General features: G+C 37.9%; 2 protein-coding genes across 4 annotated transcripts; both read right to left on the reverse strand.

Moving 5' to 3' along the window:
- Positions 1 to 2: 2 nt before the first annotated feature.
- LOC135690599 (uncharacterized) lies at positions 3 to 6,911 on the reverse strand. Its single transcript, XM_065208197.2, has 4 exons — positions 6,760 to 6,911; positions 2,911 to 3,118; positions 1,738 to 2,104; positions 3 to 796 (listed from the first exon to the last, which is right to left on the reverse strand). The coding sequence occupies exons 2-4, from the start codon at positions 3,100 to 3,102 to the stop codon at positions 144 to 146; spliced, it is 1,212 nt and encodes a 403-aa protein (XP_065064269.2). The 5' UTR covers positions 3,103 to 3,118; positions 6,760 to 6,911; the 3' UTR covers positions 3 to 143.
- LOC135690596 (uncharacterized) lies at positions 6,827 to 15,230 on the reverse strand. Of its 3 annotated transcripts, XR_010516659.2 has the most exons (7): positions 15,074 to 15,230; positions 14,165 to 14,588; positions 13,620 to 13,658; positions 12,708 to 12,901; positions 11,224 to 11,608; positions 9,778 to 10,527; positions 6,827 to 6,964 (listed from the first exon to the last, which is right to left on the reverse strand). XR_010516659.2 is itself a non-coding variant. In XM_065208194.2 (6 exons), the coding sequence occupies exons 1-6, from the start codon at positions 15,086 to 15,088 to the stop codon at positions 9,836 to 9,838; spliced, it is 1,749 nt and encodes a 582-aa protein (XP_065064266.2). In that variant the 5' UTR covers positions 15,089 to 15,230; the 3' UTR covers positions 6,984 to 9,835. The 3 variants fall into 3 exon arrangements, 2 of the variants coding, with proteins under 2 accessions (XP_065064266.2, XP_065064267.2); XM_065208194.2 differs by lacking the exon at positions 6,827 to 6,964 and having other exon boundaries at positions 6,984 to 10,527; XM_065208195.2 differs by lacking the exon at positions 6,827 to 6,964 and having other exon boundaries at positions 6,984 to 10,527; positions 14,956 to 15,230.
- Between the last annotated feature and the right edge of the window lie 3,010 nt (positions 15,231 to 18,240).

Consider the following 18,240-nt stretch of genomic DNA (forward strand, 5'->3'; position numbering starts at 1 on the left):
ACTTGCAATAAGTAATAAATTCATTTTTGGTCAAATCAAAAGTTAACTCTTGTGTTCTAAAAAAGATAAAATTTCGTCATGATCAGGGTTTTGCATTATACGTTGATTGATTGTTGAATTAAGCAAGTCCAATTTTGAAATATTCACTTTCCGCCTGGGTAAGCGTAGACAACAAAATCGTGCTGCCATCCTTGGGTACCTGCATTTTGGCAATTTTCAGACACCATGTACTTCCAACCACCTTTTTGAAAATCTGCATGACCGACAGCTATTGGAACTGTTCCTGGCTTGCGGCTCGGGAACACATAAACAGTGAGCACATGGTTCCATCCGTTACCGCCAGCATGGGTACCCTGGTCAATACGACTCCTAAGTGAACGAGAGTATGGATCACCGGCTTCTCCAACAGATAATGGAACAGTACCGGGGTACGGAGATCGGAAACCGTAGAATGAAAATGTATGCTGAAAATAGTGGTCTTGAACTCTGGGTCCAGCTTTCAACCAGGAACACCATTGCTCAGTGTCACAACCGACAGCTACTTGCATGAGAAGTGATGTATCGGCTGGGTAGGCATACATGACAAAGTCATGGGTCCATCCATTATCCCCTGCAAAGGAACAGTTTTCTGAGACACGAAATTTCCAGCCTCCTGAGTAGGTAGCATGACCAACAGCAATCGGAATAGTGCCAGGCTTCTGCTCTTCAAAGGCATAAAATACCATCTCGTGGTTCCAGCCATTGCCACCGGCATTTGTTCCTTTACAAAGCTGGTGTCTTCTATGGTCGCCACTACCTGCACAGAAAGCAACATAACATCAGTATTACGGCTAATGACAAAAGTGTCAACCTACTAAACAGAGAATCCAAATTCAGAAAAACTGAAATTCTTATGCAGAGAATCCTAAGGCAGGTTGATTTCAGATATAAACAAAGAAATCTTTGTGTACGTGAATAGTCCTGTTTAGCTATCTGGAAGCGACGAAATGACGTATGCCCGTTTTTCGTTCAATTTATCACCAATCAATATTACAGAAGCGCCGAAGGCGCTAGATTTCTACTTGCTGTTTTCAGCCGAGGCAAAATCATTCAAGCGGAAATACTGGCAAAATGAAGATCCCGCATAAGGGCTCAGTACGGGAAATTGGAAGGCTACAATCAACTGAATTTCCCATCATCTTATATCATCTTAGGAGCTGCAGTAATCTTATTTTTTGTTAGACAGATAATCTTGGATAATATTTCCTAGCTTGGAGTTTCGATTTATGTTTTGACGTTTTAAACTCTGAAGAGTGTCAGTCAAAAAGCTTAAGTATGTTTCAAAATGACTGCCTTTTTCAAAGCCCTTTATAATTTTTGCACCACCAAAATTTTTTTTGCGAATTCCTTTCTACTTCATAGGCAATTCGTTTTGCTCGAAAAAATTTTTCAAGTCAATAGCTGCAATATATTTCGTCCACTCCAATGCTATTTTCCAGTCCTCAACACGTCCGAGAACAAGTGAAGAAACGAAAATTGTCACTATATAAGCATAAACACTTTGAATTTTTTTCCCAAATATGGGGAAAATTGAAGTATTATTGCTTTTTCAAATATCTTGTGTGAGTACTTCTGGGTTCATGATCTTCTTTGCTTTTCTTATATACAGGAAGCGACAGCCTCTTTAAAGTTGGTAATATGCCATTAAGTTGAATTAGATTGAAAATGAATTGATGGTTTTGCCACGAAATGACTCACCTGCTGAACCAACGGCAAATGGAATGGTGCCTGGTTGTTGATGCTCCAATGCTTTAAACGTAAAAACGTGATCAAAAAGGTCGTCCTTCGCAGATACACCACTGACAACTTTAGCAGTCCAGTGGCCTGAATATGAGCCTACAGATATAGGCATTAATACTTCTGGATTGACTGGAAAGACATAGAAAACGAAGCCATGTGTCCAGCCATGGTCACCTACGTATGTTGCGTTCTCTTGCAATCTAAACTTCCAGCCATGTTCGTATGTAGCGTGCCCAACTGCGTAGGGAATTGTTCCTGGTTGCTGCGAGCTGAAGGCGTAAAATGTGAAGTCGTGGGTCCAGCCGTTCCCAGCAGCGTTTGCGCTCTATAATGTGAAAATTATTTTTGTGAGCATACATATAGATGGATTTCACTTCAATATGTTGGCTGGCAAGTGAAAAAAATGAATATAGACAATAGTAAGAAGCTAATATTCTCAAAACAATTTCGTGAATTTTTAGATAAGTAAAATTACGACTAATCCAACTCAACAGAATCTAAATCTAAGGCCGCAACGGCAGTCATTTTTTCATTAAAAGAATTTCGCCAGTAAAGGAGTTGTGAATGCAATTCTTTTATACAGTGGCGGACATCTGGAGAAGCGAAGGATGGCGGTCAACCCCTCCCCGATATTTTGGAAAACAATAGACTTTTGCTCTAAAACAAAGGGAAAATGTGACGTTATATTATCAAAACAATAGGCTTGTTCCCCCAATACTAGGCCAAGTATCCACTACTGTTTTCGCATGTATGCTAATTTTTGTTGTTGACAGACTGACAGTTCACCTGCGGGAATTACTTTATCTGTAAAAGATTAGGTTTATGAACGAAACTTTTTAATCTAAACTTTATGAACTAAGCCAAACTACCTTACCAAATCTGCACCATATTTAGCTGATTAGGCAATCTCTTGGTGTTCTTTCATGGTGTAATTTCATGAGCTATTTCATGCCATTCTGTCAGGCTATTTTGCCAAAAATCCAGAATTCTAAAATTACTTTTTTGTGACGTTACACTTGAGAAACAAATAATTGCGTTACTGAAAAAGGCTCAGAAGTATGAGCAAACATGCCCGAATCTCATTTATCTGCCCTAGTCTCCAAAAGAAATCAGTAAGTGTGTGGGACTGACCTGAACAACGGTGTGTCTCCACTCCTCGCCATTTCCTGCGTGTCCGATGCTAATTGGAACTGTTCCTGGAAGCTGTACATCGCTTGCATAGAACAAATGGTCGTGTTGGCACCCCAAGGAGCTTGCATGCTCGCCTCTACCTACTCTTGAAGCCCAACTGGAGTTATGTCCGACACAAATTGGTATGATCATCTTTTGCGTGTTCAAACTGCAAGTAAACAGTCAATAAAAATATTTAATGATACCTGGAAAATTGATATTATCGACAGAAAACAGAATATTTGGCTACGTTATGAGATAATACTGAGCTTGGTCGGCAAACATTGTCTTCTCGTGCACTATTCATTAAATCATTCAATTCAATACTCACTTTATTCACATGTGGGGATGGACGCAGGGCAGATTGAGTGTTATGCGTGCCCTAAGCACTAAACGATTTTGATGCCCCGTTTCAGCAATGTCACATTCTATTAAGGTTGTTGACCTCATGACCAGCAGTGTGACCAGATACAGCATTATATTATACTTTGATCATATTTTTGACCAAAAATCGTCATTTAGCATAAAATCTGGCATAATCGGAAATCTAGCATAATTCTGGCATAATTTTTACATTATTAAAATAATGTTATGATTCTGTTAATAAGTTTCGGGCCAACTGGGAAAATGGTGGATGTCAAGTATCTGCATGCAAACTTTTAACACCCATTCAACATGAGTTCATATTAAGTGCACCAATTTTGAACCAACAAAGTCCATGAAAAATAAAATGAACCAGAACATTTACACCAGAGTGCAGGATATCTTAGTTAATTTTCCTAAAGACGATCTTGATTCCAACAGCGAAGATGAATTTTAAGAATTCCCAGCAATTGACATTGTATGAACTAATCATGTTTTTGTTAATTTGAATTGATTATGCTGGTTTGTAAACTGTTCAACTTAAATCCTCTATTTGTTGAACGTTGTTCTGGGTTTTTTGCTATTCTGCATATGCGCTGGCTTCTCTTTCAAACGAGAGAGCCTCGATTTTAAATCTAGCACGAATTTTGTAAATCTGACATTTATGACATTTAGTTTTATGACAATTTCAGCATAATTGCGAAATTGAGATCTGGTCACAGTGATGACCAGATACACCATGTAGGTTGCAGTGAAAAATCATTTTTCAAATAAAAACAACGATAAAACCTCCCCAATTTATTGATAAAACAAGAAGTTTCTCATTAGCAGCACCCCGCCCCTCCCAAAAATAATTGCTAATTCCTTCCGTGCCCGTGCAATATACTGTACAAGCCAAGCCCTCCTTATGATCAACTTGCACTAATTATATCAAATTTTTTACAAATCTTTTTTCGACCGTTTCTCGATTTAGTGATGCCCCCTTTGACAAAGATGCCCTGTACGAACGTGCTTTAGTCTGTGAGGGTTAATCCGGCCTTAGATGGGCACAATCTGTGTTGGCAACCTTTTTCTGCTCTAGATCTTCCATGAATGAGAAATTTCCTATCATTCTGGGTTTGGTAATGGGTGTGGCTTCTAAAGGTTGCATACAGCACAGCCTCCTCCTAACTTTTTAGGACCGCACCCCCGTTCTAGATGGAACGTTTTTGGACCCAAACAGCGTCCCAAATGGAGTGTGAATCAAAACGACGTTTATACTTTCAAGAGGTTTTTGGGTGCCAATCTTATGGGAATTTTATTTATTTGTGTTGAATTAAGTTTTTCAAAGTAAACATTTTTTTGGCTGCTGATGATGATGTCAGGGGCGGACGTCTCATTTCCCATTGTTTTAGGACAAAGAACATTGTCCACTTAAGTATTGGGTGGCAGTCGTCCCCCCTCGTCCCCCAGATGTCTGCCACTGGCTGATGTTTAAGGCACTGAGTCAAAGCAAACAGGCGTCCTCTGCAGAAAGGCATTTGTTTCAGGGGTGACCACTGTTTTTACAAATACTGTAGTTTTACGTGATTACATAATCCCTCGTCCACAACTAACGACTGATAATATCTGTTTTAAAACTAGGTAAAAACAAATCTACGAACTCGATAATTGTGGAGCGCTGACGACCTTAATTTTGGACACACCAACCAAATAAAAAAGAATAAATGCCTCAAATGTTATTGTCTACCGCACCAAAGTGCTTTCGGCATTTCAAGAACGTTTAATTATTTCTCTTCCCATATCTGCATGGCAAGCTATAGTTTTCCTTAAAACATTCTCGGATATTTTTGTGCTATTCAGTGAGTTTTCTTTGAGTCTGTAGAAACAACATTGGTCTAACATGGTTGTTCTGATGTCTGCAACTAGAAAGTCAACCAATTTCATTTCGTGGTAGACGAGAGGACTCACAGAGAAACTACCAGCAAGTTGTTTCGTTTTCTACGTTGTTAGGTTGACCAATTCGCGGTCAAAAATGTCTGCTCATCGACTAGGCAAACTAATGATCATTGTCTTGTAAGTGATGTGACAGACAGCATAGACATAACCAAGTTTGGCTGTCTGGTACATAAAATGAGCTCAGTAAAGATTCTGGTTGCAAGAAGGATAGCGCTTTTCTATGAAGATGTTTATAAGGAAAAATTATCAGAATATAGGGGTCTTGGCGAGAATTTACTCTCGTTGACACTGTCATTGACGGCAACAAATTACCAGTCAAGTTTAGTGACAGAGGAGGCCCAACCATGGTTGGGTACAACGCGCAAGTAGATTTCTGATATTAAGCCTTCTAAAATGGCTAAAAATGCATCTCACAGAATAAAATTTGATAAAATTCTATACCGTTCAGAAAAGACGATTCGATGTTTATCAGAAAAAAATTGATTATTGATTATTGAAAAACATAAAAGTTTGTTCTCCTTTTAGTTAATACTCTGTTTTCAAAAAATTAATTAAGAAACAGTCAAAAGCCAACCCTCACTCTCCTGTCACATGTCACGCACGTGCCGTCACTTAGTAGTTACTTTAACTATAAATATTGTAAATAGAGGATGAACTTTTCAAGCCGCGCACGAGATTTCCACGAAAACAAAAAACCTTCCAGGAATTTTAAAGAGGACAATAGGGTAGGGGTTTCCGCCACAGCAAGTCAGCAGAGCATAGCAATGGTGTACACATGGTAGCGTTAAGGGCTCACCTAAACTTTATCTACTAAATTATACACCGGAAAAGTTTGGGCCCTTTAGGAAAATCAATCAGTCATCAATAGAACACCATACTCTAACGCCAGACTTGCTTAGTTGTCACAACAATTTCCAAGCAACGACGTAAGATTGCGAAACAACCTGCTGTATAAATATGACACTTTTGCTTAACGAAGCAAAACAGCATGCTTAGGCTTGAAATTGAAACCGTTCGCACTCGCACCTCAAAAGGTTAAAACACATTTGCTTTGCATCATCTACGCAACAGATTTATGACATTTTACATTCACTTTTGGTGAACTCAGTCCTACTGAAGACAATTTTTTCATCTATGCTTTGAAAAGTTTACAATACATTAATACTACACGTCACAGATCTACATGGCTCTATACTATAGCTCCACTGAGCTGTGTCCTTAATTATAACTGCATTACTAAATTGTTAAGGCTGGAATACACTAGGCATTTAATTGCCAGTCAACTAAATGCCTGTTGTTTAATCCAATTAAGATGCCTTTCATCGATGATTCATTTTGCGTCATTGTCCCTTACTCGTAGATAATTTTGATAATTTGAAAATGTATGGCAATAATTAGGTAACCTCTGCGAATACACTAGTCAACTAAATGCGGCAATTAAATGCCTAGTGTATTCCAGCCTTTAAAGAAGTTTCTTACATCAATTATTCGTTTGTATATTGTACGCACCCCTCATAGAAAGTCCTTAAAACAATCAGATAACAATTCCAAACCTTTGACTGGAGTCCTACTATATTGCTTATAAGGCGGCCACTTCCTCGATGTCTTCCTTCAGATGAGAGACGGAGTTCAATTGCTTTTCCAAATTTATATGCTGTTCGCAATATGTATTCATTCGAACTGATTGGTTGGAAAACAAAGAGATGATCTCATTCTGTTGAAGCAAACAAATAAACCTGACGGATCTCTATTGTTTGGTTTGATGGTTTAATTATTCGATAAAATATTCAAAAATACGGAAGGAAGTACGGAAGCAGCCACAAGTGAGCCCGTGCAGTGTGCAGGCACTGAAAAATTAGGGGGAAGGGCAAAGCCGAGCAAACGTCGGTTTGTCAACTGAGCAAAACGAAGGAGTCTGTAGCTTGTTCTTTGGAGTCACAAATCTAAGCATTATGAAAAACCTATCCTGCACTTGCAGCATAATTTTTGCAATAATAAACTTTTTAATATTACTACACTGACGATAAAAAACGGAAGTAATCGAAGCCAAGCATAGCCTATTCTAAGGGGAAATTAACTGCGGGGGTACGCCTTTGTTTATAAAAAGAGAAGGACAATAGCCTATCGTTTAAAACAATGAAAGTCACTGGGGCTTGAGGGGCCCTGAAGCAGTCTTATTTTCTACAGAGACGGCGCCACAAAATTGAAACTGGAGGGGGGGGGGCTAAAAGTTTAGTGACATGGAAGGACCCACCATGGCCGGGTCCGACGCGAAAGAAATTTTTTGAAATTAAGCCTCCTTAAATGGTTAATGCATCTCCCAGACTAAAATTACTTTACCGCTCAGAAAAGACAGTTCGACGATTCTCAGAAAATTATTGACTTTTAAGGAAAAAATTGGGAGGGGGAGGAAGGAGTCAGGCTGAAACTCTAGTAAAAGTCGTCGGGGAAAGAAAATAGGTGACCTTTGGTTCAGAGTGCACATCGATGTGAATAACAAGAAACTGTTTTATTGATTGACAGAAATTTACTTCCTGAACAGAAACGTGCATCATCTTTCTCGTTCTTTCTCTCGAGTATTTTTAGTAGGCCATGTCTACACATCCAGAATGCAGAGATTGCAATGATACAGAAAGTTATCTACTGAATTGATCATAGTACGCAAATAATAGACAAATAATAGAAATATTCATAAATAAGTTAGTAAATAGAATAAAATAAAATCAAGAATGATAAAATAATAAAAAAGCCGGTCAGAAGATTTTATCTCTGAAAAAGTGGAGGGAGCTGCAGCCCCACCGCCCCAGTCGTGTCTGTTCTGGGGAGATGCAGACCCACCATTGGCGCCGTGTCTGTTCTATGAATTTTTTTACACAATAAATGTAGCTTAGCCATTATAATAGGGGCAACGTAGCCTTTTATCATATCGTCTGCTTGAATAAAAGCCATCGAGATTTGACTTCAAAATAGACAGGGAAATTGTAGTGACAAACTAAGCAAGTGCCTAATACCAAATGCCTTATCTAATCCATCAAAACTTTTAAGCAGAAGGTGCGGAACTCTACCTACTCTGCAAATTGAAAAAAAAACCAGTGCATAAAAAGATGACGTCATCAACAAACATGCTTACATCAGCAAAATTGAAAAAATATTGTACCAAAGGAAAGGCCTATATAAGCTGAAAAATATTGACCTTTTTTATTGTCACAAACACCGTATTTCAAAAGTTATCGTCGTTTATAAGACAATTCCAAGGCAATTATTGGCGTCATCGATCATGTAATTTCCCGGAAATATTTTTTTGGCCAATCCTGGAAAATCAATCAGTTACCGATATACAACCATATTCTGAAGTAAGATTTGGTTTTAGGCACTTGCTTAGTTTGTCAAAACAATTTCCCTGTCAAAGTTTATTGCTCAAAATGAAGGAAGGTCAGGTTCGAATCTTATTTTGTAGCTTGGCGTCTTTGCTGGGAAGCATCTATCTTGGCTCAACGTAGGTTGAAGCAAAGACCGAGATTTTCTTTGGGGGGGGGCAAAAGAAAAAAAATAACCTAAAAGTGGCAGGGCCGTAGCTACAATTTCGTGACAACACCCTTTAAAAGATCTAACGAGGAAATTTTTTCTTTACTTTTGCCCTGGCTATTGCCACCTATTTCAGGTAGTGTATTCTTTGTGGCTCAAAGATTTTCAACAAATAAACGATGGCTTACCCACTTTCTTCATTGATTTCATTGGGAAAATAATAATCAAATATCACTTTTTAGGATTTCAAATTTGTTTTATGGTAAACATGGGGTGAAGTATGCTTCATATGTGAGTTTCTGGTCAAAGGTACCCAGTGAAAAGCAGGGGGGGCGCCAGGTCCCGAAAAAATTGAGATATTAAGGGATCTAGAGGAATACACAATAGCATGCGACCACGTCCATTTTAAAAAAACATTCACACATTTCATCGTAAGAAAATGTAAGTCAACCCCTTTACAACAACGCTTCTTAACACGATAAAATTTTGAATCGATGAAAGTTGATAGAAATATCATAAAAAGCTTTTTAGATATGGGCGAAATGATTTTTTATTTTCTGTCACTTTTTAACAGAGTCCCTGTTGGAGTTTATTTATGGGGTTTCGGAAACCTTTTCAAGATTTTCAATTTTGATCTCAGTCTTAACAAGCCAAAAATGCAAAGAATAATCTACTCCCTCTAGCAAAATTACAGCAAAACAGAACTGGAAAAAAGAAAAAAAAATGAAAAAGTTACTAAAAGAGAAACACAAGTCTAGTGGCTTTGTATATGATAACAGCAGAAGCTTTCGCTGATATATGAATAATAACTAAATAATATAAATTCATTTTGCAGCATTTGAAGTGAAATGTATTTTACAAAAATAAAATAAATACGTTTGTATAGCAAACAGACGGTACACATGAAGAGTACGCAATGGACAAAAAGATACAAAATTACATTTACGAATAATGTAAGAAGCGACGTGTGTATTATAGTGAAAAAAGCATGAGACCAACTACCTTTGAATAACATCCAATGGCGGAAACTTTGCTGAAATTTATAATATGGTCAGGAAATTCAATCAGAAATAATCTGTTCGTTTGGTAGTGGATAGGCATAGAAAACAAAATCATGGACCCATTCTGACGTCACAGATTGATTACCCTCCTTGGTCACCCGGTATTTCCAACCACCTAAGCTGAAATCGGTGTGACTCACTGTCACGGCAAACGTTCCAGGCTTTCGCTCTTTGAATGCATAAACAGTAAAGCAGTGATTCCAGCCTCTATTTCCAGCGTCTTTGCCTAATTCTACGCGACTTCTAAGGGTGTGGTTATCCTCAGCCCCTGCTTCTCCTATTGAAATCGGAACCGTGCCGTAGTGCTGATACGAGTAGCCACAAAAAGTGAAGTCGTGTTGAAAGTAGGCCTCGTGAAGGCGGTCGGCTTGCCCTAATCTGGAGCAGCCATATTGCGACTCAAAGCCAACCGCAACCGAAACAGCCAATGAGGAATCGAATGGGTATGCAAAAAACACAGCCTCTAGGGTCCAGTCTTTTGGAACCGTATACGAATTGTTTGTGATGCAGAACTGCCTGCCGCCGGAGTATGCCTTGTAACCAAGAGCAATAGGAATTGTGCCTGGCTGCATCTTTTTGAATCCAAAAAGTAAATATAACTGCTTTTTCCAGCCATCGTCATACCCGACAAGTTCTTCTTGCATTTCTTCCCGTATACAATATCTTGGGTCATCATCGTGCCTTATATTTTCTAAAAAGAATGATTGTATCAACCGAATAGACCAAATTCTCAAAGGTTGCAAATATTCAGAGCATAATGGCAGCGTGCAAATCTAAAATCTGCAATGTCAAGCATGCAGAAAAAAATAATACCTTCGCTGCAAACGTGAATGTGCTCGAGTTTGAAGCCTTTATAGAGCCCTGAAAGTATGGACAGCTCTGTGACCATGATGTTTTCAGTTGCCCCCGCAGTAACCAAAGCTCGAAGTTTAAAACAAGTAATCATGACTATGATTCTAAAACATATCCTCAAAATTAATTTAAGGTAGAGCTGGTCATGTAAAAGACTATTCAGTATATTTTTAAATCTTTTAGATTTGACCACAATTTGTTGTTGGGGTCAGACAGCAAAGATAAAGGGGAAAAAGAATGCTCTTTGCAGGTCGACTTGACTCCGAGAAAAAACATATCTAAGACTATCGCTTTACAAGTGTAAAAGAAAATTGATTAAACAAACCTACTATCACATTGCCAAGATGGATGTGGAATTGGTATGTTGATAATCTCATGCGGCAAAGAAATTATCAACGTGACAAAGTGTGACAACCATCAGCCTAGTACCAAAAGCCACAGTAACCATGTCTTGGCTATAGCTTTACCATGTACAATCGAATAAATTATACGTAACAAATGAGAAGAAACATATAAGAAAAAGTAGTATGCATACCATTTCTATCCACAGAAAAAGGAAAACACTCAGGTGGATCATATGACAATGCTTGGAACGAAAATGCATGAGAAAATTTGGTATTCTTATCTGCCCCACAAGTCACATCAATATTGGCAATGTTGTGGTTGGGGAAGCTACCAACAAAAATCGGCGTAAGGTGTTCTGGATTTACAGGAAACGAGTAGAAAACGAAATCCAGGTTGAAGCTATTTGGCCACTGATAATCTGTGGCTGACTTGACATTCTCCTCCACGCAGTATTTCCATCCCCCACTCTCATTTCCTGCGTGTCCTACAGCATACGGAATGGTATAAAGCTTCTTGGAACTGAACGCAAAAAATGTGAAGATGTGGGTCCAGCCACGCTTTCCAGCATCGGATCCCTATGATAAATGCATATGGAGAAATTATATTATTTTACATTTTTCTGAATTTCAAATTGAAAAGGCAGTGTAACTAATGTCAAGTAGTTGTCATGCTTCCGATTAGCTTTCTTTAACTTCATTTTTCTTACATTTTTCATTCGCTTTCTCTTGTATCTCTTTATACTTTACCAATTCTCATACACTAATTTTTTCTTTTACTTTTTCACTTTCTATCTTGATCCCTTTCATTCTCTGTCCCTTCTCTTTTTAACGGTTATTTTAACGGCTCTTTCGAAGAACCGCTTTAATTTCTTACTGCTTCTCTTACCCTTGACATGCCTCTATTTATCAAATGGTAACGAAAATTTATCAATTCTAAAGCAATAGTATTCTGGTACTCGAGCCAAATTGTGCAACTATCAGTGAAACGGAAAGATTCCATTTGCTTCAATACACCGGTCATTGACAGCAACGCTGCTGCGGGGCCCGGGGCCCTTGTTCTTTACAATTTTAACTTTCTTCTTAGGTGTGGTGCACCTTCTGGCTACCATAGGCAGGGAGTCTGGGGCTGTGGCCGGTCTGGACCCTTTTAAACCGCCATTGAATGCATTTGTGTAGACTTAACTTCAAGACTGGAATCATTTTTTGCTGCTACAACTCAGATCCTTGATTAAAATTATACGATATATCTCATATTTGAAGATATACCTTATGGATGAAGAATTTGGTGGAGTAAGCAATTAATTGGATTCGTAGAACAAGACAAAAATAAAATTTTCATCTCCTATGTCTGCAAAAAGACCGGTGAGAGATGACTTGAAAATGAAATTTTTTGATAGCACTTCAAAGCGCTCCTTACAAATAAAGCATTTTTCAATGTGTGGTTATTTTAATTCAGAATAGTAAATTATATTTGCATTGCTACAACCGTCTTACAGACTCTGTCTTGAAACTAACGTGCTTCCTTGGTTTGATAAGGATTTTTCAAGTCAACAAAATGTACCAAAAAACAATTTCAAGGTTCCTGCTTTCTTTTGAAGTGGTTTAATGATGTATTTGGATGTAGATAAGCAAACAATTTTCTATTGATTGAAATTTACTTCAAATATTTGCAAACCTGGACAATTATATGCCTCCAGCTATCACCCTCACCAGCTGACCCTACACTAAATGGAACCATGTCTTCAATTCCTGTTTCACTACCATAAAATACAAAATCAGGCTGGCATTGAATGGCCTCAGTCTTGTCTATTCTGCATGCATGTTCAGAAGAATGCCCAACACAAACTGGAAACATCTTTGTAGCTACAGCTAAAAAGAAAGATCATAAAAGCTGAATAACAGGGCTAAAATTGGAATTATACGACTACAATGATAAATAAGAGTGAGAAAAAAGGGAATCTTTTGAGTGCAACTTAAAGTTCTTTTATCCTAAATTCAATAGCTCATAGACTTTCAAGAACAGTGTTAAGGAGCAATCAATTTAAGAGCAGACTGATTCTTTTCTAAGATAATTTCAAACTTTCCAAGTCTCATGTGTTTTGGGGTCTTTTCATAGTTCAATCTTTTTCCCACACTTACATGCATCAAAGCAGAAATATCCTGCATTCTTCAAGAAAGTTGCTTTACTTTAATTCTTCAAATTTTTCAAATCCTATAAAAAACCTTTTCTCTTATCTTGGCAAAGCACCAGCTACAGAATAAAAAAGTGTCTGTGTAACATTTACTTACTGAAAAAGGGGGTTTCCAAAGAACTGGAGGGTGCAGCAAAAGAAAATTTTCTGTGAGCAATGCTCCTCAGTCCCATTGTTTGCTCGTGTGGCAATGAGGATTAATTATGGATCTGTCCATGCCCCTGCAATCCCATGGCAATCCAAACATTTTTCCACCATTCAGCACAAAACTCACTTATTTTCTGCTGTTTTTGCTGTCTGTTACTGTGGAAAAATTCACTGCCACACCCTCCACTTACCTTGATATCTAAGTTGCTCAACTGTTGTTGTCAAAACTTTAAATATCAAGAACTTACCAATATCTGCTTTATTTCTGTCAACAAGCTCTTGTGAGGCTAAAAAATGATTTTTGTCATCATACCAATAATAACAGAATGCAAAAAATTAGCCTCAATACTACATTTTCTTATATTGCCTTTGTTTTGCAAAAGCTATCAATATTTTTCACCAGATTTTGCTGAGAATAAAAAACTGCACTGTAAAAGTAAAATGATCAAAAATTAATGTAATTAAATAGCCACTTAAGCAATTAGAAAAATAGTTTATTACTATAGGTTCAAGTGATTATTCAAATTAAACTGTGCCCAGTGGCAGACACCTGGAGGGGGGAAGGGGGCACAAAGGGAGGACAATGGTACATTTTATTTTAAAACAATGGGAAAATGTAACATCATCTTATCAAAACAATAGGCTCCCCCCAAAAAAAAAATTGACCATGTTTCTGCTCCTGGCTGTACCCATTTGACTATTTTGGCTACATGTATTTTCCTGAGCGACACTAACCTTGCTCCAACTCTTTCATATTAAGACCAGCCCTTCCCCTTATGAAAAACTCTACTACCTTTGATTTCCCCAAGCAAACTTCTAACTTCTCTTTCCAGACTTTTGACATTTTCATCGAACTTTGACAGATCACTGAAGTCAATGTACAATTTTCCAGCTGTGATAAGACCTAGTGCTCCAGTTGCATTGAATCCCTTCTCCATTTTAACAGGTAGGATTTTCTTTCTTTTTACTTGTGCATATTTGAATTCCTTATTACAGTTGTCAGACAGCTGGTATTTGCTTGACATGCAGATAATAATGATGGCAGCACCCTCAACTCCTTCAGCCATTTTGTTAAAAATATCTCCAGACATTGAATCCAAATCCATCCAAACTTCAAGTCCCAAATTTCTTAGCTCCTCGCATATCTTTCGAACTTCCTTTTGGTAATCCCATTGGTAAGATAGCATTATATGTCCTGGCGATGCCATCTTCGGGGTCTTTAACAGGCGAATAGAACAGGTTTCATTGCATGGTTCAGGTTATTCAAAAATGCTTGTTGCAGAGAAAAAATCATGTGTCGAACAATTGAAAAATTTCCACTACTATCTACTCCTATAACTGTAAGCAAACTTTGCTTTTATAAAAAAACTCAAAATAACTTTTATGACTAAGTTTTCAATTCATGAAAGAAACTAATATCACATACATATATACAAAACATATCCTACCCAATATCTTTTCGTCCATTTTAGACGAATAAGGAGCAACTGTTGTTTGGCAAAAGTGCGAGGACACCCTTGCAAATTGCCCAGTTACCATAAAGGATGCAAAAGTAACCAAACAACTTGCATATTTTCAACTTACATAAACCTGTATGCTTTTTTCCAAACTTGAATGCTTTCCCAAACAAATTCTCGGCGTTCTAAACAACCTTTATCGATATTGAAAAAGAAAGTGGCGCTAATGCAGTTTCGAACCTTACCCAAACCCTATCCATATAGACGATTGTGATGCTTGGTTATTCTTTTTCACCATCCTTTCTCAGTCAGTCCAATCAGTGCCCAGAAGACAACAAATAGCCTTTCTTCCATCTTTACATCGCAGACTAATCATGGTCAAAGGGCAAAGGACGACCACAGGGAAAAACCCAAATTGGAGAAGCTCCTTCCTAGCGACCCGTACGTAAGTGACAGCCATGTAACAAATTGTTTAGCCTGTGCTCCAGACAAATTGTTACGAAGATAGTCGTCTTGAATATTCACGAAACTGTTATTTTCGTTTCCTGGAATGTAAGTCCAGGGATAAGAGTCCTAAAACATTAGGAATGTAGTTGTGATTTAAGCAACTTCTAGAATTGAGGGCGTTAGAACGTTTTTGGGGAGCTAGACATGTTAGAAAAGAGCCGGATTATTTCTTGTATGGTTTTAAGTACATTATGGAAGTTATTGGGGGGGGGGCTAAAGCCCACTCAGCCTCACCTCTCCCCCTTCCCCCCTGCTTCCACGATCTCTGTCTTCTCTATTGTGTATATGAAGTCACTCACACTTTTCACCGGCTCAAAAAAACGATAGGAAGTTGCTCATTTGCGGGAACTGTATAGTATAATCCTATGATATATTTGACGTGATAATAAAGGTCACGAAAATTTCATAACATCATTCATGATATGATTCATAATTAAGAAACTCTTAAGGAACAATGAGTATCGAAATTTCCAGAACATTAAGAAACTGGATTACTCAATATCGACCTTTGTTTTTTATAAAAAATGAGTTTACTCACTTATTAAGGGGAGCTCATTCCCCCAAAATCACTCTGGATTTTGACAATGTAGCTGCTTCCCCAAACCCACTTCACAGCTTCCTACCTGGATCTCTTATTCTCCTTCATTTTCTATATTTCATTGGAATTGAATACGTATTAAAAGGTTGCTTTGCTTAAGAACAACCCGGCAAATGATTCTTTGAAAAGAGTATACAGTAAAACGGGAGAAAACGGGTATAAAAAGGTTTTAAAAAAAGAAAATGCTCTTTCCCACCACCTGACGTTTTGGTCTTAAATAGAATTGTAAGAGTTAATGGCAGAAAAGACCTTCATCAGAACGTGAATGCTTCAGAAGATTTGGTATCAGAAACGAATTGCTGAAAAAGAAAAGAACACCAGAATTCGACACTGTCCATCGTAAAAGCTTCCGACACTGTCAATCATGGAACACTACTAAATAAGCTAAGTTGCCATGACATGCAAGTCACGGAACTTTCCTGCTTTGAAGATCACTTATTCAACAGAAAGCAGTTTTTCTGCTACGATCAATAAACATCACAAACCGAACAAATGACACATGGGGTACCTCAAGGCTAAATCCTTGGGCCACTCCTATTAATCATTTTGATCAATTACGTGCCTTTGGTATTGGACAAATGCAAAACTGTTTTTATGCAGATGAAACTGAGACATTCTCCTTGGAAAGATCAACAGCCAGAGCATACTCTGGGGAATTGCTCCACCAGGCCCTATAAGTTCCCCCAACACTGACAAGCAAAACTTTACTTTTACCCCAGATGCCAAGCCACTGTGGGACCCTTTCAAAAGAACAAAACATAATGCAAATGCACTGGCAAGAAAGTCAGTCATACATTTTCTATCATCATGATGTTTTGGTGAAATGGCTCCACTACTGCAACTGCAAGCAGTCAAACAAGCTATGCCTTCAGTATGTAGGACATTCAGATTCTTCACTGAAAACGTTCTAATCAAGGACGTAGGAAGCATTAGCAAAGTGGGAGGGGGCATCGGCCTAAAGGGGCATAAGATTGTATAAGGTAGAAAAACCTGTTTTAAGGGACAGCCTAACAAAGATTCCAGAAAGGTCGAGAAAGGCCTGGCTACAATGATATAGATATCATTTTCTGGCTTAGTTGCGAGCAGTGCCGCCGAATAACTATAGATCTTTATGAATTATAATTATAAATGAGAAAATCTTTAGTAAAGCTAAAAATACGTTTCAGAATATTTCTTGCATTCATTTTCTTGCAGTCGGTTAAAACCTTGTACAAATTTTTAGGAACAGCTTTGTTAGTCTTACTAATTGCTTCCTCAAACTGGAAACCTCGAGGGGCCCCGTTAATCCTAATGGCCCTAGGGCAATTTACCCCTGCCCCTCACCTTTTGGCAGCCCTGGTTGTGAGTTTGTAGTTTTGCTGTTTTCAAAAGCAGATCGCAAGGGAAAATTTTAGATCATGGCTCAAAAATGTCACCCTCACTCCCTTTTTTACATTTCGTATAGTGATTAAGCATTTCAAGGAAACGTATTCGTATTTGACATTAATACCGAATCATACAGGACCCTTTTTGATTCTTTCATACAGGACCCTTATTGATTCTTTCATACAGGACCCTTATTGATTCTTTCATACAGGACCCTTATTGATTCTTTCATACAGGACCCTTTTTGATTCTTTCATACAGGACCCTTTTTGATTCTTTCATACAGGACCCTTTTTGATTCTTTCATACAGGACTCTTTTTGATTCTTTCATACAGGACCCTTTTTGATTCTTTCATACAGGACCCTTTTTGATTCTTTCATACAGGACCCTTTTTGATTCTTTCATACAGGACCCTTTTTGATTCTTTCATACAGGACCCTTTTTGATTCTTTCATACAGGACCCTTATTGAAAGCAGTGCTTCATTGTACTGAAAATGCTTATTCTGTTTAAATATGTATTGTTATTATATTATTTCTATTGATATACCAATCACTGGCATAGTCCTATTCCAACCAGCCTTTTTACACAACTCCCCCCTCTTCTTTAAAAAAAGTCAACAATAGCCATACCAAACATAAATTCAAAAGGCGCAGTTTTACAATACGATTGCAATATGTAAATATTTCATAAAAGTATCTTTGAAATCTTGATTTTTGACTGATAATTTGTCTAGCCATAAAAGCTAATCATAGAAGTCGAGTTAGCTCTTTGTAACAAGGCACATGAATTGCACCCTGTTTCTGTAAAACCTGGAGCTGTTCTGTTTTTCGTAAAGGAAAACTTGAGGAAACTTACTGGATACCGTAAATCAATCGAGCTTCATAGATAAAGTCTCAAACTGCTGTAAAACAAGTTGAGTTTGAAGAAAAACACAAGAA

This window comes from Rhopilema esculentum, unplaced genomic scaffold (assembly GCF_057945365.1).
Source record: "Rhopilema esculentum isolate cy_ngs unplaced genomic scaffold, ASM5794536v1 HiC_scaffold_23, whole genome shotgun sequence".
NCBI lineage: Eukaryota > Metazoa > Cnidaria > Scyphozoa > Rhizostomeae > Rhizostomatidae > Rhopilema > Rhopilema esculentum.

Excerpts from the sequence above, each read along its gene's own strand:
- LOC135690596 (XM_065208194.2), bottom strand. Across the intron at positions 11,609-12,707 it reads GGAGGCATATAATTGTCCAG|GGATCCGATGCTGGAAAGCG; the intron begins GTTTGCAAATAT and ends CATTTATCATAG. Across the intron at positions 10,528-11,223 it reads TTTTTCTGTGGATAGAAATG|AAAATATAAGGCACGATGAT; the intron begins GTATGCATACTA and ends CATTCTTTTTAG.
- LOC135690599 (XM_065208197.2), bottom strand. The coding sequence starts at position 3,102 with ATGATCATACCAATTTGTGTCGGACATAACTCCAGTTGGGCTTCAAGA. Across the intron at positions 2,105-2,910 it reads GGAGACACACCGTTGTTCAG|AGCGCAAACGCTGCTGGGAA; the intron begins GTCAGTCCCACA and ends TTCACATTATAG. Across the intron at positions 797-1,737 it reads ATTTGCCGTTGGTTCAGCAG|GTAGTGGCGACCATAGAAGA; the intron begins GTGAGTCATTTC and ends CTTTCTGTGCAG.